We start from the raw sequence: 27,417 nt of genomic DNA, 5'->3' as shown, positions 1-27,417 counted from the left end.
TGTACTTTTAAGCTTAAATAAGCTCAGCTTAAAGTTCCATTGGCAATATTTCCTCCCAACTAATACGCCTGAATTCCGGAAAAATTGTGTACAGCATTTCTATTTTAAAAATGATAAAATATTTTCTGGAGTTTGTAAAATTTAATAGACAGAGACATTTTTATTCTGTTAAAGAGGGCTTTAAACGGAATTTATTTGAGCTAAAACATTCCAATGCACTTTTACTTTTAGGCGTTTTATTCCTAATAAGCAGTTTAGATTACATGAACCAAACTTTTGTACGAAAAAAGTGATTGATTTCTGTTAGTTACCGCTGAATGAAAGGGCATTAAAATATTTCTAAAAATTGCATGAGAAAGCCATTAGATATTGATCATTTTGATTTTGTAGAAATACTTGGCGGAAACTATTTCTTTATATCAAAACCATACACTTTTTCTATGCAAATGCCTTGATGCGCTCGCGACGCAAAACATAACATTATAATTTTAGAAAGTAATGTTCATTCATCATTGTGTGTAATTTAAACACATGTTGTGGCCGTGTCGTGTCGGTCACGTTACGTAAACGTTTAATTGATGTATTATTCGAGACTTTCTCGAATAAAAGTTATCTAGGATGCTAATTTGTACGGATTTTAGGTGAAACATTAGAGCTGCTAAAACCACCTTCAAATGCTAAAAAAGGGTAAAGTAAAACCAGATAGACTTGAATAAAGAAGAATACTACGTCTTATTGGCTTGATTTTCTAAAAAAATAACAATCATAATAACCTGGGTTAAAATAAAACCAAGAAGCAGGGCATATTAATTAACGTATCTTAATACAGAAAATAGATGCGCGCGCTCGTTCATTTGCAAAACATATTTACAAAAAGTTTATTTGGTGTACCAAGTTTTTATTCTCAAACATAAAAAACTACCTAAAACTCTAACCTAAACCTATATTACCATTGTATATTTTTCCAATTTAAAAAATACACAGATTTTTTCACGTTCAATAAAACTGGAGAGTAAAATATGTATAGATATGCATCGGTTTACATCAGAATAAGTTCCCAATTTACTTTGATATTTTTTGAGCGCAGCGTTTTATAAAATTTCACCACTTTCTTGGAATTTTAAGAGTGCTTTATATTGATTTAATTAAAATAGAATATTTATATAGGTATAACTAGCTGTCCGCCCGCGGCTTCACCCGCGTTTTCAAAGTAAAACCTGCATAGTTCCCGTTCCCGTGGGATGTCCGAGATATAACCTATCCTATGTGTTAATCCAAGTTACCCTCTATATGTGTGCTAAATTTCATTGTAATCGGTTCAGTAGAATTTGCGTGAAGGAGTAACAAACACACACATCCTCACAAACTTTCGCATTTATAATATTACTAGGTTTCCGCCCGCGGCTTCGCCTGCGCAGTCAAAGAAAAACCCGCATAGCTCCCGTTCCCGTGGGATTTCCGGAATAAAACCTATCCTATTTCCCGGGGTAAAAAGTAGCCTATGTCCTTTCTCGGGTGTCAAAATATCTCTATACCAAATTTCATGCAAATTGGTTCAGTACTTTAGGCGTGATTGAGTAACAGACAGACAGACAGACAGAGTTACTTTCGCATTTATAATATTAGTATGGATTAGTAGGACTAATAAGACTGAAGGAAATCTTCCTTCTCATAAATCATATTTGTAAGTAATATGGCTCTAGCGTACGTTAATTAAACGCATAGTTAAGTCCCCTAGGAATATGTTTGTGAAATGTATGCTCAACCAAGGTTAAATACGTGATCATAAACCTAATAACGTATATACCTTTCTTTAAAGATTATACCTACATATAAACAAAATTTTATATAAGAACTATAATAAGTTCCTCTCTTATAAAACTTTATCTAAACATTAGCTGTTCTGGCAAACGCTGTTCTCCCTTACTCTTGTCACTAAAGTGTATGAAAAATGGATATTGTTCCATTCTAAGACCTACCAGATTTGCACATAAAATTTCATAAGAATCGGTCAAGCCGTTTCGGAGGATTTTAACTTCAAACACCGCGACACGACAATTTATTTTATTAAAGATAGAAAAATATTTTTTATCAAATCTGTAACAAGTACTATACGACTCTTTTAAAACTCTATTTAAACATTTGTTAAACTTGGTAATGTATCCATGCGTAAAGCTTGAAGTGTCGAGTTTATTAACAAATAAATATTCATGAATACACTCGTTAAATACTTCAAAAAGTCCATTATCTCAGTGTAATAATCGTGTTACTCTAACACACATAATAACACATCCTCATATGAAATATGAATAAAATATAATGTCTTAATAATGATGTAAAATATATTATGCTACTATTTAACATTTGTGTACTGTTTGAGATCGTGAATAAAAAGACTAAGAAATAAGGAGCTACACTTCTAGACATAATTTTAAAGTTACATCGCTACAAAAGTACTTCTCTGATTTGAAAACTTTCAGTGTTAGTTAGTCCATTCATTGAGGAAGGCTGTAGGCTATATATCATCATGCTAAGAACAATAGAAGCAGAGCTGTGCTGGTAAAACCGCGTGACACAGCTAGCACTACAATAAACGCTAATGAGAAATGGACTATCCTATACATTGTATGTAGGTACGTAGTATACATACGTATTGTATATATACTAATATTATAAAGCTGAAGAGTTTGTTTGTTTGTTTGTTTGTTTGAACGCGCTAATCTCGGAAACTACAGGTCCGATTTGAAAAATTCTTTCGGTGTTAGATAGCTCATTTATCGAGGAAGGCTATAGGATATATATCATCACGCTACGACTAACAGGAGTGGAGCCACGGGGGTGAAACCGCGCGGAGCAGCTAGTGATTGATATCTATACTAATATTATAAAGCTGAAGAGTTTGTTTGTTTGTTTGAACGCGCTAATCTCGGGAACTACTGGTCCGATTTGAAACATTCTTTCGGTGTTAGATAGCTCATTTATTGAGGAAGGCTATAGGGTATATATCATCACGCTACGACCAACAGGAGTGGAGCCACGGGGGTGAAACCGCGCGGAGCAGCTAGTCCTATATATGACTTTAACATACTCTACTACTCTACGCTAAATAGCAGCTAAAGTTAAATTTAACGCACATACAAACCTTTGATCTGATACGACTCATCAACCGTACTTGATATAGTGCAGTTAATTTTAACAGTTACCTGTATGCGCTTCGTTTCATATACATTTGTGTATTATGGTAACAATGGAGTCTATAGATGTTTTATGCAATTGCTTTTGTGGTATAAAACTGTAAAATAAATAGGTATCTAATGATTTTTGTGAGGTTATGTTTATTGTTTATACGTCGGAAGATTGCACGGCGATTGACTCAATGATATTAGGTTTATTATTTTTAATAGTGGTCCGCCCCGGCTTCGCCCGTGGTACATATTTCGCAATAAAAGGTAGCCTATGCCCTTTCTCGGGTATCAAAATATCTCCATATCAAATTTCATGCAAATTGGTTCAGTAGTTTAGGCGTGATTGAGTAACAGGCAGACAGACAGAGTTACATTACATTTATAATATTAGTATGGATTACTATGTTTGTAAGTATATAAAATCCAGCATGAAAGTAAAAACGAAATCTAATGCCGCTCCTACTCAAGTGCAGTGAATATGAATTTTGATATTAATACGAATAAAAATGTATTTTTTTTTTACTTAATTATGCAAAACTTAACACAGATTCATATTTCCTAGTTAGGAATTTAATACCAATTCTTTTATATGACGGAAGAAGAGGCCCAAGGCCATTTTTAAAAAGAGTGACGTCAGCAATTCTGACGTCACCATCATCAGGGCAGGCGCTCATACTCGAAGTAGAACGCCTGTAGGTATTTTTACTGCCCTTTTATTCCACGTCGTAATTATAGAGAGAGCTCCGAACGCTCCAACGGCCGGCGCGTGAATGTGCTCTGTGCCGTCGGACGCTCGTATTTAAATTAAACCATGACTCACAAGAATTAGTTTGAGAGTGTTGCCACTCTAATTTTTGCAATGAATTTTTATCATTTTTAACAAACATTAATTATTTCGTTAATTTAACCACTTATTTAAAAAGATTTAAGTAAACTTTAGCTAGTTATAATTATTTAGTAGTTTGACGGTAGTCGTTTATTGTCGTTGCGCCGACATATATAATTGAAATATTATAGCCGTTAAATATTATTTAAGAGACTTACTATGTAATTCAATTATAGTTATTACAAAACAGTTCAGGGTAATTAACACACATTTCATACTTTGTTATTACGGTCGCGTTTACTTCAATATTGATCGACATAGTTGCCACGATTAGTACCTACGATAATTAGTAAAATAACAACAATACATCACTTAATACCGATTTATTCAAACGTATGAAATAATATAAATATGCACAACGAATATGATACATAAAAAGTCTCTCATAAATGCAGAATTATGAATATTAATATAAAATTTAATTTCGACTTTCCCATTTATTTTTTATCAAAAACGCAATATTCATAAAGCATAAATTATGTCGTCGAGTGCGAAATATCACTCTCATAATATATCCATTATTAACGACATACATTTAATAGGTACCATAATAATATTTTTAACTAGCGGTCCGCCCCGCCTATGTTCTTTCTCAGGGTCTAAAGATTGTCTGTGCCAAATTTCATCAAAATCGGTCCAGTAGTTTATGAGCCTATTCATTACAAACAAACAAAGTTTTCCTCTTTATAATATTAGTGTAGATAAAGCCATCACAGGAAAATATTCAAAAGTAGGTATAGGTATATGCTTGAATCTCACATGAAAAGTCGAGGAAAGAGGGCTCTTTCTATTGATCGAAAATTGTGAGACACCCGAAGAGGGTACAGCAAACGATAAGATTGATTGAACACAATACAACACTTGTTACCAACAACATATAATGTAGGAATGTGTTTGTTTTAATATGGGACTTAGTAGCTTCTGTTTATTAGGTTTCACCCGCGTAGTGTTGGGAAATACCCAGGGGAATGAGATGTTTTATCGCGGCAAAAAGTAGCCTTTATTACTCTTTAGCTTCCTAGCTATTTCTACGTAAAAAAATCATATCCTAAAATTGCTCCATTGCGACGTGAAAGAAGGACAAACAAATGAACACTCTCAGTTATAATATTAGTAAGGATTGAGGTTATGAAAGACGTCTGCCTCGCAAATAGCTACTTGCGACGAATGTGCAGTTTTTTTATGCTTTTTTATAGCAGAGGAAACAAGCAATCATGCGGGTCACCTGAAGTTAAGTGTTTGATAGTAGCTTTACAACTCTAGTAGTTTTGTAGGCCTATTTTGCTGGCCTTTAATGGGCACTTAGGTACGGTATTTTATAAAGAAACCATGATCTCTGACTTACTGTGGATAGCAAATTTTTAGTAAACTTTCTAAGAATAGTTCGCTCTATAATCTATATCATTTTGTTGTCTCACCCTTAACTACTATCAATTTAAAAATACCGAACATTTAATGTGCCTAAAATTTTAATCTATTCACGTGTTCTATTACCTGCCAATAAATAAACACGATCTATAATTTTTGATCATTTTGCATACATTTAATATTAAGCAGCAATTAACATGTAAGTAGATTTAATTTCACCCGTTTTTTAATCTATTAATTAATATGTAGCCATTACAAATTGAATTATCATATCCTTAACACATTAATACAAGATCCCAGGGCCGCCAGACCTCACCTATATTCTAACAGATGAAATGTGGACGATTGGTTAGTGTTAGTAGGTACGTGCTACCATCGTACGCCTACACGCTAGCTTGGTCAATGGGCCAATTTCCAGATATCATAAGGTTCATAAAAAGAGTACTACTTCACGTATTTTCTCAACATTCATAATGTAATATTTATAACAAATCGATCGATACTGAAATACCAAATTAAACTATAGCTTTCAACGTTACCCTTTACAGGCGATAAAATACCGATTAAAATAGACAACCTTCCAAGGTTGTATGCTCGGATCCGGTGAAAACCGGATTTAGCGCATAAATACATAATGTTACCCTTTTCTAAATAACGTTGGAGGTAATTCTGATTGTGGCTTTAATAATGCGTGGCGGAATTTAAGTTACGTTTTGGAGAGATTAAATTCTATTCTGTGATTTATGTACTTATCTTTACGTAATTTTGGCAAATTTTGTGAAAGTATCAAAAATACGTTTCTCTTTTTGACGATGTGGTTATCATATATCTATACTAATATTATAAAGCTGAAGAGTTTGTTTGTTTGAACGCGCTAATCTCAAGAACTACTTGTCCGATTTGAAAAATTCTTTCGGTGTTGGATAGCCCATTTATCAAGGAATTTATCATCACGATAAGCCCAGTAGATGCGGAGCCACGCGGGTGAAACCGCGGAGCGCAGCTAGACATTGATAAAACGAAATACCTATATGATTTAAAATAGTCGATGTTATTCACTCTATGATAATAATAAAATCAAAACAATTCTAATAAATCTACGAGCACAAGTTATGTTGGCATAACGAACTTGTTTATTTATGGATTCCTCGTTTAATAAATTATATTGTTCCTAGTATTTACTGTAAATTCAATAGCATATTCATGGTATTGTATTTTATGTAAAAATTCAAATTAACTGTATTTGCTGAATGTGGTTACGTAGACGGTATGTACATATTATTATCATTTATATATTTATAATGCTAATAAGAAGCTAATAAGTAATAACATTCTGGTCGTAAATGAAGCGTGCAAATATGAATAAATAAAATGATGAATGGAATGGAAAGGGTCTTTCTTTCTATGTCCTACTAATATTATAAATACGAAAATTTGTTATTGTTTGTTTGAATGTTTGTTACGTAACCACGTAAATACTACTGAACCCCATTACAATGAAATTTAGCACACATATAGAGGGTAAATTGGATTAACTAAAACATAGGATAGGTTTTATCCCGGAAACCTCACGGGAACGGGAACTATGCGGGATTTTTTTGAAAACGCGGGCGAAGCCGCGGGCGGTAAGCCAGTGCCATATAATATTTTAGAAATTAAAATTATATATTGTTTAATTCTATTCGAAACATAAGCCACATTTAACATTGTATATTAATCTCTTAATACCTTACTACCTATATATCAAAATAACAAAAAACGACAAAAAACTACACCGATAGATTTCACAAACTTTCATTTATCCATTATTCGATAATACTTTCCCTCTCCGCCTGTTAACCAAAAACTGTTTTTATTTCAAATTTCATTTTACTCAAGTCTCAAACGAATGCATCTCTTTTATTACCCGACTGTGACAGAAGGAGGGTTATGGTTAGAAGGGGTTCGAGTGTATGTATGTACGTATGTATTATTTTTGGCGACTCCTAGAGCCTAAACGGCTTGAAGTATTTTTATATAAGTGGTGTCAATTGTTACAATTGATTCATCTTAGTTGCGAGAGCACTGGGTATATCCAAATACATATATAATAAAAAAACGCGCCAAAAAGTAATGACCTAATAGTAGATATTTTTTGGTTATTTTTTGTCGGATTTTTTTTTATAACAAAAATAAACTTATCTTGTTTTGCCTCTGAAACGTGGTTCTCGAAGGCAAATATTTACAAAGAAACGAGACACGGGTATCCAATATTACCTTGTTTATTTAAATTATGTACGACCTGATCAAGCGTCGAAATAAAACGCAAATCTTCATAGTCGACATAATATGTTATGCTTTGGTAAATTGTAACGATATTATTTTAATGTTCGTCTTTAAGAAACACATGAATAAATTATTAGAACATTTTTTGATATAACCTTTTACGTCTTTTCTGTATTAATTTTACATGAATTAGAAAAATTATACTTATAACTATAGTATACTAATATTACTAGCTGTGCCGCGCGGTTCCATCCGCGGACATAGCAAGTATTTATATAGCTTATATTAACTCAAAAGTAATATACAGTATTATTCTGGTCTACATCACGGCCAAGAGTCATCAAAATTCCGTGATTTTCGCGTGAAAGAGTAAAAAACACATATCCAAAAATTTTAACAAAATTTCGCGTTTATAATATCAGCAGGAAATAGGATATTATAAGCATTGGACTGATCTTAACGTTCCTAAATAGGTACGTAGTACGTACCCTCATCCCAGTGTTTTATAACTATAGAGTGTGGGGTGCGTGATAATGAAGGTTAATTACACTAGGTACAGTACCTTTTGGTGATGCACAAATAACCACACACTCACAGTTTTAACGTTTATTACTCCACATAGAAGGAGAGAGACAATTATCAGATACAAGCAACACTTTGGGCATGAAAATACAAGAACAAAAAAGACACTGACTAGATGCGCATTCGGTAAGTTCTAAGATCGAACTTCAGAGCGAGCTGTCGCTACATAGAGTGAGAATTTAACAATATTCTGTACATTTTAATAATTCTACAAAATGCGCAAACTGCGTGCACTGTTATATCCCTTGAAATTAATATTAAATCCTACATTTCTACATATATACCAAAATATAATGAGCGTCGTTACACCCGCGTGTCAAGTGAGTCCATGGCATTCAGGACGAAAAGTGCTCATTAAACGTCGAAAAATACGGGTCTGCTGAGGAAGTATAGTTTTATTTTACTTGTATTTAAATGACGCGGTTAGACTTGGTATTTGAGAAATTCTGAACTTTATCTTTTCACTGAAACTGGAATGTGGTATTTAAAATATTTTGTTACTTCATTGAAGTAAATAGGATCGAAGGATACGAATATAAAGTATAGAGAAGGCATTTTAACGTATCCTTAATAGTTTACTTCACCTCAAGAAGCAAACTGACCGAATTGAATAAAAAAACTAAATAAAACTGATAAAAGTAACCTATAAATTAGCTCTATCCTGATAAAACTACCATATATGTCATCCCACATCTGTAAAAATTGCTACAAGTTGTTATTCCAATTATATTCTTAATCAACACCAGCCCACAAGAACCCGTTGCAAACCTACCAAACATTGTCCTAACTCACAAATATATCGAATTGAATAGCATTCATTCAAAGACGTTCCGTCACAACACTCGCGTACAAGCTCTGAAGAGGCTCCACAGAAAGGACCTGACGTCACCATAGACGGGACGAACAATAGCGTAATAGACAGAATACGAAATGGGGTGTTTGATAAGCGAGAGCGGTTCAAACTTTTTATAAAACCTCCCTTCCCTTTAAATGATCTCTATATGTTATGTTTTCTTCTGGCTACAATTGCCTAGTACCAATTATCAAAATCCGCTCAGTAGTTTTCTCATGAAAGAGGAACAAACATCTATCCATTATAAAAAATTTAGATAGTTATTGTTTCAAATATTTATATGTGAATATGATAAACGTTGTCCTCAAACGCAGAATTTATTTGTGTACTAGCTTTCCGCCTGCGGCTTCGCCCGCGTTTTCAAAAAAAACCCGCATAGTTCCCGTTCCCGTGGGATTTCCGGGATAAAACCTAGCCTATGTTACTCGTGGATAGTGTAGCTTTCGAATGGTGAAAGAATTTTTAAAATCGGTCCAGTAGTTTATGAGCCTATTCATTACAATCAAACAAACAAACAAAGTTTTCCTCTTTATAATATTAGTGAAGATAAAGCTCCGTTACACCAAAACGCCCAGCCCAATAAATGAGAACAGTCTTGAACCACAATCAAAACATAGCGAGCGAGGATCCGACGCACGGAGGCTTTCAAAGGACGAAGACGTCCCTTTGTTTGTACGGAAGTGTTTTTATATGTGTCTATACATGTGACAGTTTGAAAACAGACGGTTTTTGGGACGCGAGTGCTTTAAATACTACACTTATATATGGGTGGCGTAATGAACACCCCCTTTTTGGGGAGCGTGCTTATGAACTAAGTGCTGTTTAGGTTGATTAATTTTGTATCACGTTAATATCATTCAAATTTTATGTTCTTGTAGATATTAGAGGTATAATATCGCTGATTTCGATTTGTTTGGTACGATTTCAGCGAAAACATGAAATCTTTACGTGATTTTTTAACTTTTATTAATATTAAAGAAACATCATACGCTTTATAATGTTAACGTTTTGAATATAGGGAAACCTGATTAAAAATACAACTCACCCGTCATCTTGTAAGTGTTTCAACTCGCTCAATTCCAATTCCCTCCGCAGATTCGACACCTCGCACAGAAGCATGTCGCGCTCCGTCGAGACCTTCTCGAGTTCGGCGCGCAACCGCACCACCTCGTTAGTCAAATCCATCGTCGCCATTTTAACCACTATCGATAACCACTATCTGCACCGCACATCACTAATCACTGATACGCTGAACGCTCGAACCAATCACGCGCGCGCATTTTGCATTGCGACGCGTCGAACTTTTCAAAATAGTGCTGTCGGATTGTTCGGCGATAGACTTCACTTTTCACTGAATGTAAAACTCGCAGAGGCTACATTGTTGGCATCTGAAACAATAAATCATTCCATGAGAATAGCTCTAGATGAAATTGCTTATTCGGCACGAGTATTCGGAATATTTTGTTCATAAACTACTGAGCTATGAAGTCGCGAATATGGGAGCTATGTTAATGCGGAGAAATAAATAAAAGATATTGTTCTCTTTTATTGGATGTTCTGCGAAAATATGCCGCCTGGTAACACTGTATGTTTTTGTAATGTTCAATTGTTATGCGATTTACATGAAAAACTTGGCAAACGAATAACTGAGCTTTCATTGTGTTAATTCTACAAAGGACTACTTTGATACGATATTAGTATTTAATATTGTTTAAATTCTTTATATTATGAAGTTTTAAAGTAAAAAAATTGTAATAATTAAAATCCGAATCATCATTAATTATAGATTATATGTTAAATTGAATATTAAGATAAATAGCTAAATTATATCTTTAAAATTTCAATAATTCATAAGCCTACTCAATCTACAAATATGGGTACAGCTGTGCTTCAAAATTTCTGTAAAAATAAGTGCTCTTAGCTATGTGAAGATAAATAAAATGGTACAACTATATCTCACAAATAATTATGTTGGTAGCAAACAAAAGCTCTTAGTACGAAAACACTTACTGTATTCATAAAATATGTATTTCATTTCCACTTGCAAATACGGAACAATTTGCTAATGTTACATAATATAAAACATGAATCTCAAAGCATTTAATTATTTAATCACGCTCATTACAGTGAGGCAATTATGTCTGTGGCTAATTGGAGCACTTTAATAACATAAACAATAATAATGAATACAAACAAATTATTACCGTTTGCATAATTAATTTGATGTCAGACACCTATTGGGTACACGAATCACGACCTTTTCAAAAATGTAAAAATATACAGTTAAAGTCTCAAAATATTATCGAATATCGGTTAACCTCGAGTCTTTACAAAGTATTTTTAAAACTACAACCTAATTGTTTATAAATATACCTGTTGATTTAATATAAACATTAATTACTTAGACAACTTTTCGGTTGTTTCTAAGAACCGAACCCAAGACGTAAAAATAAACACACCATTTATAAACTTCACGTATATTTCTAGCAAAATATTTTTATACCTACTTCTTCGCCGGGTAAATACAGGGCGGAAAGTTTAATAACTTAAGAATAACTCGAGCAAAGTGTCGCAAAAACTTCTTACTAAAACTTGTCCGCCTTCTTGGTACCTACATAAGAGTAGTTTAAGCGCAAACAATGAATTTCATTTTTATATGCGCCTAGCTGTGCCCCGCGGTTTTACCCGCAATGCTTCGCACCTATTGGTCTTACCGTGATAATATAGCCTGCGGCTATACGCCCTCGATAAATGGACTATCTAACAGTGAAATAATTTTTTAAATCGGACCCGCAGTTCCTGACAAACTGACTTTTTAATCAAACAAACAAACTCTTCAGCTTTATAATATTAGCACAGATTCGTAGTACTTAAAAAAAATAATATCTGTGTGGTAAAAAAAATCGATCATTGAAACAGACGAACTATCTCCTACAAACTGACACGGTGCTCTAAAACAAACTAATTAGAGTTTACAAAAACTACCAATACACAAACACCAATCAGGGCACAAACAATTTGCTCTGCTGTGTTGCGATTTTTCCGTTTTTCAGGCCATTACTCGTTAACAGGCGGTAAACAAACACTCGATTGATCCATAAACTAGGCGCAAAGAGAAAAACACCATCCCCCTTCCTGGTTGAGTGTTTGTTTCAAAATAAGTTTACATTAGTGATGCTTGCTCTGCGTAGAGACGATTTCGTGGATATAATATGCTGCTAGCAATATTCGTATAAGTAGATATTAGATTAATACCGAGTTTCAACAACCTTTGGATAGGTTGAAACTAACAATCAGCTAAAATGACAACTATGTGAAATTATATTAAAAAAAAAAAACTCGTCAAAATTATATAGCGTTACATGATATTAATTTATTAGGAATTCCTGAAGCTGGCCCTTAAAGTACCTTTTAAATAAACATTTATTTTTTCCAATTGTCAATTTCATCAAGTTATACCTTAAATGATTTTAAAATTAAGTAATTATTAAGTTTATAATTAATTTTATCGTTATAAGAAAAATAACGATAAAATTAATTATAAACGCATAATGTTAATTCCTAGTCGTGAAATATCGATACGCTTTTCGCAACAAATTGTGGCTTCAGACGCCACTCCATACTGACATTTGTTCAACTCGTAGAGCGGTATTGGAAACATCCGTTTCACCAAAAACTGTAGTCTGGATGCTATGCACTAAATCATAGGAGCTGTTTAAACTCGAAACACAATTAACTAATGCATTTGTATTAAGTATATTATTATTTATTATCTGACTTGGCAACTTTCTCTACGAGAACATCATTAACGCTTAGGGTAAAAAGAAAAAGTTAACGACTAATCAGAGCTACATCAAAATTTCATCAAAATAGGTCAAGTCTTTTCGGATGACTTTGGTCACAAACACGAAAATTTTATTCACATTCGAATAGGTTAAACTAAATATCAGTAAATAATTAATTAAACAATGATATTCTAATATACTAAATGAGCTAAAACATAATCCGTAACCAATCCGACATCGACACGCACACACAACCTTGATTGCATGTATAGGCTGGTTGCAGATCTTGACCGACCATTGCGTACGTCAGTCGCGCTTGTCATATGTATGGAAATTCATAAAACCGTTCATAGCTAGACCGACCATACGCACGCGTATTGTCATGCGCATGTGTCATAGTCATACAATTGTTGATGCGTATCGTCAGGACCGACGCGGACGGTACGCACTGACGGTCGGTCAAGCTCTGCAACCAGCCTTATATTACACATTTACAGGTTTAGTATAATTTACACACGCATAGCTTTAAGAATAATTAGGTACCTCACTAATAGGATATTATTTTTTTATTGTGGTACATTGTGTGCTTACAGTAAATCCAGTAAACTTGAAGAGTATGAAAAGGACCAAAAAATATTTAAGGAAATTATAAAAAAAATATACTATCGCTCATCTATACTAATCTTATAAAGCTGAAGAGTTTGTTTTTTTGAACGCGCTAATCTCAGCATCTACTGGTCCGATTTGAAAAAAATCTTTCGGTGTTAGATAGCCCATTTATCGAGGAAGGTTATAGGCTATACATATATCATCACGCTAAGACCAACGGGAGCGAAGCAATGCGGGTGATACCGCGCGGTACAGCTAGTATAAAATAATTTACGATTATAATACTTCTACGATAGCTCGGTTATTATGGCCGCGTTAATTTCCTTACCAACGTTAATAGAATCATAAATTGATTAAAACCGAGGCTTTATGAGCTAAATGGAGGTCTTAATCGCTCTGCACGTTGATATTTTTATTTTGCCACGAAATAGTTACTCTACAAGCATTTTATAGCCAGTTATTCATAAGATCTTGCAATCTACACTAATATTATAAAGAGGAAAACTTTGTTTGTTTGTTTAATTGTAATGAATAGGCTCATAAACTACTGGACCGATTTTAAAAATTCTTTCACCATTCGAAAGCTACATTAACCACGAGTAATATAGGCTATATTATAACCTATTATCACGCTAAGACCAACAGGAGCGGAGCCACGCGGGTGAAACCGCGCGGCACAGCTAGTCTTTTATATTAAAGGAAGTTAATCTATAATTTTCTTTTAACTTGATTGTTTCCAATATTAGTTATACACATGAGATACCTAATAACTAATTAGTAGAAGTAAAAATAACTTTTCTAAAAGATAATGGCCATCCACAAAACATATAGAAATATATTTACAATTTGCTATATTCGATCGTATGTTATAAAAATATTTCATAAAATAATTTTTAAATTTGAAATTGGAAAATTTAAAATTACCTAGCTACTTGGATTTTACAGCTGTTTCTCTTACTTAATTCTTTTATTTCATTGTTCAAAAGTACTTACTCAGTACATTTATCATCACACAAGACAGGTTCATTGCATCTCGCTAACAAAACTATTTGATACAATTCTTACTTCTATAAGAACAATACTGCAATGTGGAAATAATTTTAAATTGGATGTTTTATAAAACTTTAATATAAACAATGATTTATTTATCTAGTTAGTAATTAGTAATTACAATTAGCATGTTTGACAACAGGTCCAGAACTCAGAAGGTACCTAAATCTGCCTACAACCTTCAAATATGAAATAATAAAAAAATTCGACATTAATATCAATAAAAATGATGCCTGTTATGAAGTACTATATTAATGATTAATTTTTCAATAAACAAAAAATTCGATAATTACTAAGTTTTTCTACAAGAAAAAAATTTAGTTAATTTATAAAAGCGCCATCTACTGATAACAAGTGAAACTAACAACTCAAACACGTTATCTTGCGCGCGCGCTCAGTGTCAGTAACAAACTTCAGATGCCGCTAGCATCTCAATTGTTTACTTTATTCAAAATTAATACAAAAAAACAATACAATCGTTCCCAAATATAAGCACATATTAAGAGAACATGTCTAAATTAGAAGTTAATTAGTAGTAGGTACATAGTTTATATAATAAAAACTGTTGTATGTAAATAATACAAAATTACTTATTTTCTTATTTTTATGAAATGATTACTTATTATTCAATATAGGTAGGTAGTTACTGGTTACCATTTAAGTAAATTACAGTACTCCAAAAGTGATAATGCGCATAGAAATCTTCGTCACAGTTCGGTAACTGTCATATTCCCGGAGCGTCCGAAGACGATATGTATATAGAGTGGTTAAATGCATTTTCTTCATGCATAATTTAGTAAAATTTGTTTAGTGAAATGAAATACATTTTGGAAATACGACAATTAGCGAAGATTTGCATGCGCATTATTAATTTTGGAGTACTGTACTGTATACTGTGATTGATTATTATTTATTATTAATCCGAAGTCAAAAGGGAAGTAAGTATGTACCAACTAGGCACGCAAAACTAGGTCCTAAAAGCGCTGGGTAACTTTTGTTGGATGATCATAATGAAAATGTCGTTATCCAGGTCAGCCTTAATAACTTTACAGTTTCAGTGCATTTCGCATTATTATTTTATTTAATACAGGCTGAAAAAGGGTAAAGTCCTTTTCATCCACTTTTTTTTTGTTAATAATTTTGCTACGCGTATAATTATTTATTCTGTATTTTAAAAATGAGATAAAATACTACACATAGCAATATTTTGTATAAAAATATTTACGTTTAAGGAGTAGTTCAATTTCACGGTTATGATGGAAATATAAATAAACAGTCGAGTATAAATAGAACTTATAAATCGAAAACAAACAAGATCGAAACTGCAAGAGTTCGAGAAATATCTATCTGTTTCAGTACACAATTACCAAGATACTAGCTTCAATATAAAACCAATTTATTACAAAATCATTCAAATACCACTTAAAACAAGGAATCTTTAAACTGTAACGAACTACGTATTTTCAGTGGGTTTTCTTTAAAGCAAATTTCAATTAATACCATCCTACATAGAGATTCCCTCCCCCTCCCCCCACCCTAGATCAATTGTGCAGTAAATTGGAACAGTACTTGTACGGTGTGCTGTTTTTCCTTTATATAAACGTTGTAATAAATTATAAATGGCGTTCTCAATTCTAATTTAATCAGTCTTATTTAAATAGAAGTTAATATAATACACAAAAGTAATATCTCTTCTAAATAAAGATGGAGCCATCTTAATATATATATATATATGTCGTGGTCATATCGTAGATTTGATCATTTCATGATATGAGTGGCCATTTCACGAAATGGTCGCATATCGTGAAATGGCCAATTTAGTTTGGCCACATCATGATGTGGTTTGGGCAGATCAATGATAAGAAATCGTTTCACGATATGGCCAATTAACGCACGGTTTTTTCATGAAATGATCAAAATTATTTGATCATATCGTAAAATAGTTACATTAATCGTTGGTAGAGGCGCTGCAAGCTCTGTGTTCATGTGATAAGATGGCGGCTGCTGGCGAAAATTAAATTATTCGCAGTTAAAAACTTCATAATTCGTTTAATAACAATATTATGAAGAAAGTCATAGCAAAGAATTTACGACGAAGAGGTACGAGTACTATGGAAAATGTGGATATCTTATATGTATTTAAGAAAAAATGTGACTTAAATAAAATAATTTAAGAAACTACTACTATATTATTATAATTGTTTGTTTTTTAAAAAGCGATCCGCTTCTGGCACTCGCCGGCCGCTGCCGCGGCACGCTCGCTTTGCTCGCTCGGCTCGTGCGTTGTTTATCAAAGTCTAACCTAACCTAACCTAACTGTTTTCTATTGCAAAAACGATTCGCTTCTGGCATTCGCCGGCCGCTGCCGCGGCACTAACTTAAATGACATTAAACAAGTTTTTAGAATATAGTTATTCTGAATTTTTTTAATATTTTATGGACTCTTTATATTTTATACGATCTGGCCAAATGTGGATGACCAAATCGTGAAACGTTGACGATTTAACGATCTGATCAAACTATGTTGGCCATTTCACGATATGCGACCATTTCGTGAAATGGCCACTCATATCATGAAATGATCAAATCTACGATATGACCACGACATAAACATTAAACCACAGACGCTAGTCACTAGTTATTATTCTGTGCCACAGATTACTAAATTCTAACTCCGTACATACCTATTTAACTCTGTATTCCAATACTTTATGGGTGCAAATACCTATCTAAAAGCAATATCATACAAAAGTTCTACAGCAAAACAAACATACGAAGAAATTTAGAACGCAACGAGCGTTCGACAATTTTTATAGTTTCCTCGAAATGTGAGGAAATGCTGTTAAATAGATAACGTAATGCTGTAAAGTATGTTTGAACTTTTCGGATTCAAACTACATGAAAATACTTCGACTGCCGTTCTTGTGACATCGAAAATAACTTGAATATTCGTTTTATATTTATGTTCAATGAATAAATTATGTACTTTCTTCATATTTATATTGCATTTTTTGGTTCGTTTCAACTTAAAACACTTACTACTTAGATAGTTTGGATACAAATAATACGAATAATAGTGAGAAAATCAAAGTGTGTTTTTTGATAACTGAATTTTCATATTTCCTTGCATTTTCAAATATGAAGGTACTTATAAAAAAGAGCGTGCGTGCCTAGCACACGTGTGAGAAGTGAAACTTCCTTGACAAGATTCAAAGATACCAAAATCGTCGCCTTACTCCATGTCGTGACGGTATTGGCATGACGCGACCTTGAAATTTCACTCTCAACGCGCCAAAAGAAGTTGCACTTTAATAAATATGGCTGCTATGCAGGGAAACACCTGACTATATGCGTCATATCGAACCTGCTAACTTTGCAGTCAGGACACCTGTATTATTGCAAAATTTAAGTGTCAACAATAACCACAATCGTGAAATTAATATCAAACAGCATTTTAATGAAAATAACACGTTCCATGGCAATGTTTTATCACATATACAGGTAAGTACTGTGATATTAACTATTTGCAAAATATAATAGAAAGTAGAAAGAAACACGTACCTCGTAAATATATTTTTATATGCATAAAATTGATTACAGTTTTTGCAACAATTTTAAATTTTACTTCGTATATCAAATCCCGCAGTGGAATGGAATGCAACATACCAGTTTTATGAATAAAATATACTTATTAGCGGCAACTTTTAATAAAACTTTACCATGGGGCAGATGCATTTTACACCTGTAGATACCAGACTGTTGTATCTCTACGGATGATTTTATGATCAATTTTCTGTATGTATATTAACTAATTAAGAGGCTATCTTCTTAATATTTCACAAATTATCATAAAAAAGACGTGTGGCACTCGGGGACTGCCGCGGTAAAGCTATTGCATGCTATGCCTTCAAGCCACACCTCCGTCCCCGTCGGAGTGGGGAGCGTGAGGTTTTTTCGTTACGGAATGTCTCGATTCCGTCCCCGCGCTCAAGGCCCGCGATAGAAGCTATGCAATAGCTTAAAATGTGTTATACATTCCTTCTTCAATAGCTTACTTGTTTATCGAATCAATAGTTCCTGATATAAACAAGTTGGAACAAACATCTCATCAACTTTATACAATTAAAAAAAGTTGAGCTATTATATCAGCTAAAACAGCTAATAAATATTATAAACCACCATTAAATCAGTGTTAACAAGCACAATAAAAATAAATTGATCTATTTAAAAGCGAAAACAATAGAGCAATAATAAAAGCACATTATAGGCTTAACATTAAATCTGTTTAAATATTTCCAACGGGATTCCCGGAAATGTAGAACACAACGCCGCAACACGTGCATTGTAAACTTGTATTTATACTTCATATAAACTACAAATTTAATTTATATGTACCATGTGTACTTAGAAATTATATAACTAGGTAATGTATAGGTTCTATACAGCTGAAGAGTTTGTTAGTTTGTTTTAATTCAGAAACTACAGGCTGCAGGTTCAATTTGAAAAATTATTTCAGTTTAGATAGACTATTTGTCGAAGAAGCTTAAGACCAATAAGAGCGGAACAATGAGGGTAAAACCGCGGGGCACAACTAGTAACCAATATACCTGATTAAGAAGTGAATCTATTAGATATCTATATCTTCTTTATTCGTTTGGCGAGGCTTCCTTTATCAATTTCCATTTATATTTAATAATCTCTTACTGCTAGGTGTTGGCAAAAATAATATATGTTCACAGTGGAAACACCGTAAGGAGACATCTTCATGTATCTGTATAGTTAATAAGATCTGTTTTGTTTTATATATGTATGTCTCTGTATCTTTTCCAATAAAGAAAAATAAAATAAAATACAACTTTTAATGTTTTTTCTTATGCTTATAGTATTATAGGATACAATAAGAAATATTGTCAATTTCCCGTTCTTATGGGAAGCAAGCGAAGAATGTTTTTATCTCAATTCCAGGGAAAGTAATAAATAATAAATAACGCTATCAAATTTTGAAATAGCTAAAAAAGATAACATCGCTACAAAATTCCCCGTAAAATTCGCGAGAGAAATGTATGTTAATGTATGTTGTCATGAATATTTATTTATTAGTAGCGTTCATGTTTAAATATTAAATTTTTAAAAGGTATAAAAGTATCGAATCGAATTACATTCACAAAAATAATAAATAGGTATTAGAATGGAAAATTTGTACCTGTATCGTCTTCTATTTTTGTGAACAATATTTGGTCATCAATAAGAGATAACTGATAGTAACCCTGCAGCGATGCCAGGTAGACTGCAGATATATCAAGGTGCTGAGATCTCTGTACGATGCCGCAACCATGTCCGTCCAAATCCAGAACCAGCGTACCAAGCGTATCCATCTACGGCGAGGCGTGAGACAAGGCGACGTAATCTCGCCGAAATTGTTCACCAACGCGTTAGAGGACATGTTTGGGACGCTGGATTGGAAAGGACGAGGCATCAATATCAACGGTCAGTACATCTCACACTTGCGATTTGCCGATGACATAGTCATTATGGCTGAATCGCTGCAGGAACTCAAACAGATGCTGAACGAACTAGCCGAATCCTCCTTACGCATCGGTCTCCGCATGAACTCAGACAAAACTAAGATCATGGTCAACAATCATGTTTTACCGGAGCCGATCATAATAAACGGAGTCTCCCTAGAAATTGTTCAAGAGTATGTGTACCTAGGGCAAATGCTCCAACTAGGTAAGAACAGTTTCGACGGTGAAATCAACAGGCGGATACGGCTGGCTTGGGCAGCATTTGGAAAACTCCGTCGAGTCTTCGCGTCGTCACTACCACAATGCCTCAAAACAAAAGTATTTAATCAGTGCGTCCTACCAGTCATGACCTACGGAGCCGAGACGTGGACACTGACAGTACGACTGGTCCACCAACTTAAAGTCGCTCAGCGTGCTATGGAGAGAGCTATGCTCGGTATTTCTCTGAGGGACCAAGTCCGGAACGAAGTAATTCGCCAGAGAACGAAAGTTACCGACATAGCTCAACGGATTAGCATGCTGAAGTGGAAGTGGGCCGGTCATATGTGCCGCAGAACGGACAACCGCTGGGGCACACACGTACTAGAGTGGAGACCACGGCTCGGCAAACGTAGCGTAGGACGCCCTGCTACAAGGTGGAGTGACGACATCCGCAGGGTTGCTGGGCATAACTGGCGTCAACGAGCGAATGATCGGGCTCAATGGCGTGCCATGACTGAGGCCTATGTCCAGCAGTGGACAAACATGGGCTGATAATGATGATGATGATGATGATGATAGTAATCTATTATCCAATGGAAAAATAAATTATATTTATTGTACCTACTGAAAAAACAACATACAAAATAAAGATAAGCAATATTCATAACTAGCTATCCACCCGCAGCTTCGCCCGCGCAGTCAAAGAAAAATCCACATAGTTCCCGTTCCCGTGGGATTTCCGGTATAAAACCTATCCTATATCCCAGGGTAAAAGTAGCCTATGTCCTTTCTCGGGTATCAAAATATCATTATTCCAAATTTCATGCAAATTGGTTCAGTAGGTAAGGCGTGATTGAGTAACAGACAGACAGAGTTACTTTCGGATTTATAATATTAGTATGGATTCATTCATATCCTCGTCTAGTTACAGTGTTCGTACATTGTAGTAAAATTCAACATACAAATGCTTAAAAGATGCAGCTTTAAGATAAACAAGAAAAACCCAATTGGAACTGCAAACTGTATTATTATAACTTTATTTAAATAAAAATGCACTTATTCTCGAACCGCGAACAAAGTTTAAAATGCAGTGAGCATTTTGTGGTAACTGTGAGCTAACATTACAGCATAACATTAATTCTAACAGTTGAAACCGAACATTTATCTAGCTTAGTTTAACTTTGGGTTTAACCTCAGTTTACCTAGATAAACGAAATCCCTAAATTTAGTCCTTAAGATTATAAAACAATTGCCATATTAATTATGGAAAAGCTGCTGTCGGAGTTCATTTGATGATAGTCCCTATATCTAGGAAATCTATTAGGTAAGAATATTCATAGACTATTAATTCAACTACAATAAGCTCGCAAAAACAAGTGCCCTACCTAACTATACCATTATTTTCAAACTATTACCTAAATAAGTATTAAATCCACAGCTTACATGCTCAAGTACCTAATGATGAGAGAATAATGTTGGAAGTAAAATAATGTGAAATGACTATGGCATCTATACAGTAATAATAGCATTTGTACAGTAATAACAACTATACTAAAATAAGTGAGAATTTAAAAGTGCCTATTTACGTAAGATTGATAGTAAGTTAATAAATAATTATTTTTGATTATTGATGATGTTGCACGATGCCAATTTGACCATTAATGAACCTGTGGGTTTACCATGTTGTTCTTCCAGTGTTAAAGAATGACACCTATATAGGTCGTCTAGCGCCATCTCTTTTGCACGGCGGAAATAATACTGCTTTAAGACACCATGGTCACTCACTGGTAAGATAAAATTGAATGAATGTGACATAATATATGAAATGGCACTTATTTAAAAACAATAAAACGTGCAACATTTAACAAGGCGACCATTAAACTAGATTTCCGACATTCTTGTTAGAACAATTATTTTTTTATTAGCCAATAAATTATCAGTTAAAACTGTAGACGAACATTCATTGAATTGTTTTATTAAATTAACGTTTTGTATGTTATTATTAAAATAAATAGTAATATTTCCTTTTCCCAATGGCAAAAGTAGTATCTATCTACTATGAAATCACACAACCCAAACAAAGACTCCTAGCTAGAACACACGATGCGCGCACGCAGCCCACGCGCACATTCGCCCTATCTGTCCACAGCCTTACTCGGAACACTTTTACTCGCATTCCAAATGCGTAGGTACATCGTAGTTTCACTCACGCTCATACTGTGATTTATTAGCGGCGCCGGCGCGGGCGCAGGACGTATCCCCCGCGTCGTTATCTATGAAATCAATCTTTATTTCAACACGTGTAAAATGAAGTGTTGAAAGGTGTTGTGTGATTAGTTACGCGACTTGTCTGTTACAAACTCGATGTTAGCAAAATCTTTATGTAAAATAGATTAGAATTTAGAAGATTTCATTCTCGTGTTTTACTGTAATTAGCTGTTATTTTTAACAAACATAAAGAAGATGTCTTACATAGTTCAGACTTATCTATTCTATCTTACGCCTACTTAATTATATAAAAACGAGCTGCTAGAGATATAACTACAAACTATGCAAATAGGTAAAGAATACTGACCATATCTAGGTAACCTACATATACATAAAAGGTGCAATTTAAACGCATAAACTAGCCATTATACCTACAATATCTTCACCTTAACCGAAACACACAGGTGATAAACAAACACACGAATCACGGTACATCGCTAATCCGACCCGCCCAGCAGACTGGAAACATCCAGGGTGCCTAAACCTGTCACGGACGAATTCTGACGGAATCCGACATAACCCGCGGCCTTTTCCCCCGGAGGCCGTGGGTATCTATGCAAGATTTCCCCACTCAACAAAAAAAAATAAAAAAAAAATAATAAAAAAAAAATAAAAATAAAAATAAAAAAAGGTGCCTAAACCTATCCTATAACTATTAAATATGCAAATAGGTACCTACACCATATCTATAGAAGGTGCAATTTAAAAACCATATCTCCACCTTAACCGAAACACACGGGTGATAAACAAACACACGAATCAGGATACATCGCTAATCCGGGCCGACGACCCGCGCAGCAGACTGGAAACGTCCAGGGTGCCTAAACCTATCCATTTACTTGAGGGTTATTAGCTGATTACACGGTCTATTTGGTGGCACGTCCGACTTTTAACCTTACAACTTACAAGGAATTGATTTAACTTTGAACTTGTTAAGTTGTGAAATCGCGGAATGAACGCGTGCAAATGCGACGGTTATTGACTACGAACAAATTACTTACAATTATGAATGAATGAATGAATGAATGAATGAAAACGCTTTATTGTACACCATTACAAACAGGAAAAGACATACGTATACAGAAGAGAGACATGCACAAATATTGTATTACTAATAATTTACAGTAGATACAGTACATTTTATGGCCACGTTGACCTGTATAGGTATAGATAACCAACCGAAACAATACTACAAGTAAACACAACTAACCTTCAATAATAAACAATTCAACCAATAACTTAGAAGCATCATCACCACAACACCCCGAAAAAATAAACCCAAAATCCACCAACATGCCGTTCCTACATACAATAACAGGCAATTACCTCACTCTTTTCGTATGAAGTACCCTAAGAGCTTCCTTATCCCCACTAGCTGAACTTTAACAAAAACTGCATTAAGCCGATCTTTATTACAAGCACGTCTTAAAAAGACAGTCTCGTGAGCGAATCTGCATATCAGAGGATATTATGTTAATCCCCACTCATTAGAGGGCCGTGTTACAACCATTAATAGGGTCTTTGTTATATAAGAATTAAGGCTCCACTCGACCGTTGGGAAAATATTTATGAAGTAGGTATCGACTACTTGATCTTAGGTGCCTAATATTAGGATAGCTGCAAACAACACGTTTGTATAATATGTATAAAGAATTCATTAAAGTAAGACTTTTAACTGATTTTAAACGCGATTCATTTATTAAATTGTTTAATTCACACGTAGTAATTTCCATTCTTTTACGGTTTACAGTTAAATATTATCGTTCGGATGACTTTGATCATGCTTTTCTTGACGAAGCAAGCATTTAATACAAGCTTCTTGTAACAATAACTAAAGGGCTGTTCCATTTGTAATAGTATGCAATAGTACGCGACATGTGTCACACATAAATATCTTCAACCATAACTTGCAGATGTGTCACAAAAATATAATAAAATAGCACCGGCTGGGAAAGCTGGATATTAAAGACCTGAATTACGTATCCAGCTTCATACCTCAGTGAATTCTTTAGCGAAATATGAGCTGGTGACCATATGACAAGGCGATAAGGCAAGATTGTGGTCAAGCGCTTCCCTACTGTCAATAAAAAAGACCATAATATGACAAAAATTTCAAAGTAAAACACACATTTTGACACTAGCCTCATCCTATCCGAAAATAAAAATTAAAACTTTCGTATGCAGCAGCTCCATCATGCAAAAATAAAACCATCAATGGCTTTATAATCCATTGTGACATGAAAGACAAACTTTTCCATTTATAACAAAATAAAAGTTAAATAGATAAACTTCTTATCAACGTTCCAAATCTTCAGAACTGGTAGTGGGAAGTACTTAAAACTTTTCAGTACATAATAGTGTCGCCGTCATAACATTTAGGTTGTGCAGAAAACTTTGTACCATCATTTAGGAACTGAAAGTGCAACACAGGCACTTTAGACGGAATTACACTAGTTTAACGGTTAAAGCTACGAAATACATTTAGTACTACAAATAGGATTTTGTTTCTTTTTATCTGTTTCTCTTTCATCAAGCTCGCTTCGCTAAAGTAAATATCTTGTACAGCAATCCAGTAAGTCAACACTTAGAGTTGAGCAGCTATTAATCTATCGTATCTATACAATCTACATTGATCACAGAGAAATAATGAGTCTTATATTTTTGTTAAATAAAATAATCGCAAACCGAAAGAGTTTGACCGTAGCATTTTACCTTAGAATAAAGAAACAATACAACCATACATTTACAGTTTCGCCAACCCATAATAAACAAATATTGTGTTACAAGTTACAATTCATAATCAGATCTCTAAATAGTTACTACCTTAAACTTACAGCGTACCTTTAATTCCTCTACTATACAAAGGCTACAAAAAACACATATTCAACATCACTTATGCAAGATTTACTGATTCCCGAGGTTAACACGTGCAGACAGACAAGTGAGCAGATGGCCGCTCGCACCTGGCGGAACGTGTGTTTCCAAACAATTCGCTCTTTATGCAAAGTTTTCAATCGTAAATTACAATTTATATGTACTTTTTGTGATTGTAACCATTGAACGAATAGTAATATTGTGTTATAATTATAGCTACGTTCTTTATTATCGTAGATATTTTATCTGCAATAGACTACTTAGATTTTTTTTGACCAAATAAAAAAATCGATTGCTGAGTGGGAACACAGCCGTGGTTTGATGTCAGGCGTTGCCATTATATGGCAAAAGACGCGGGATCGAATCCTAACTCTGATAGATTTTTTAAATTAACTATTCTATCAATTTGAATACGAAATATGTTTTACATATGAAATGGCATTAATATTATATTTACTTAAAACTATATCATGTTTTCTTAAATTTGGCTAGAATTACTTTCGCGATATGCAATCCTCAATCCTCAAGCGCTTTACATTGCAGTGACTTTACAGTTGAAACTTTAAAACTTGTTATGTTCAGAAACTAAATAAAATTCCAACTTTCTAAAAGAGAAAAAGAAGTGAAGAAAAACATATATTTGTGAAGATAAAGAATTGTAAAAGTTGGTACCTGCTTTTTTCTTTCCACGAAGTACTTAAATACATCTTTCTTAATAATATATATAAATCTCGTGTCACAATGTTTGTCCTCAATGGACTCCTAAACCACTTAACCGATTATAATAAAATTCGCACACCATGTGCAGTTCTATCCAACTTGAGAGATAGGATAGTTTAAATCTCAAATGGTTTTAGAGAAAGCGGGCGAAGCCGCGGGCGATAAGCTAGTACGTTTATAAAAACTGATATTTACCAAAGATTTATTTTAAAACTAATGCAATTCCGGCTTTACATCAATATTTAATTCATTTTGCGTTTCGAGTGCGCTATTAAAATAAAGTAGGTATATCATTTTTCATATTCCGAAGCACAGAAGGCATTTTCATTAATTGAATTAACGTATCTATTTATTTGTAAGTCCCTAAACAACTATAAATAAAATTTAAATGTAATTCTAGCCGCAATTAGAAATTAAAAGTTTAAATAGGTAATTCTTAGAATAGTGAACATATTATTATGAGAGTAGTACCTACCTACTTTTTTATCTACTATTTTTATAGAAATTATTTCTACCCTCATCTTACATTCATACATGAAATCAAGATTTTATTGTTATCATGTTAACTGACCTTACCTACAATAATAAATAATTAATGAATATAAAGTGAATGATGAAATTATGATACTTCCATTAATTCTACGACTAAATTTTTACCCAAAAACAATAGTAGCAGAACAAAATCACCAATTATTCAGCATTGAAATAAAAACCGTCAGTAATAGTGTTTAATTAACACGCGACGTGACTCACGCGGGAAAATTGAATATGCTTACGTCATCCTCGCATCGTTTATTCGCGATGTTTCATCATTTAGGGTGCGTTTTCACCAATAATGTGCGAGGATGTGTTGCGAGGAATGTGTTTGTAAATAAACAATAGTATGAAGTATCGCTTCAAACTTCAAACTATGGTAGAGCCATTTTAATAGGCAACATTTGACAGTTCAACAAAATTCAACAACGTAACCTAGTAACGACGACATAGAATAACATGATATTTCGTTTTGTTAGAACTGCACATTTGCTTAACTTTTTTCAATTATGATTACATATTTATAATATTAATGATCGATACAAGTAATTTTAAGATTTCATTTTACTGATAAACCATACTAAACATAATAAATAATTTCTGAATTGAAGAACTGACGTCGCTACAATTTTGTGTCAATAAACCTTTTTTCTTTTTAAATACCAGAGACGTTACTCTAAAAATCGAAATCTGACATCTAGAATCGAATGCA

The 27,417-nt window shown here is 33.8% G+C and overlaps 1 protein-coding gene across 3 annotated transcripts in view; it reads right to left on the bottom strand.

Moving 5' to 3' along the window:
* The window catches only part of LOC123703576 (IQ motif and SEC7 domain-containing protein 1), a 171,929-nt gene that overhangs the window by 78,391 nt on the left and 66,121 nt on the right, over positions 1 to 27,417 (bottom strand). For all 3 annotated transcript variants that reach the window (XM_045651655.1, XM_045651659.1, XM_045651656.1), the window contains one exon: positions 10,185 to 10,527. In XM_045651655.1, coding sequence (XP_045507611.1) covers positions 10,185 to 10,333 — 149 coding nt within the window. In that variant the 5' untranslated portion in view covers positions 10,334 to 10,527. The remainder of the gene's footprint in view (positions 1 to 10,184; positions 10,528 to 27,417) is intronic.

This window comes from Colias croceus, chromosome 26 (genome assembly GCF_905220415.1).
Source record: "Colias croceus chromosome 26, ilColCroc2.1".
Taxonomy (NCBI): Eukaryota; Metazoa; Arthropoda; class Insecta; order Lepidoptera; family Pieridae; genus Colias; species Colias croceus.
Note: the sequence above shows the minus strand (reverse complement) of the source record. Positions and strands in the feature narration are given on the sequence as shown.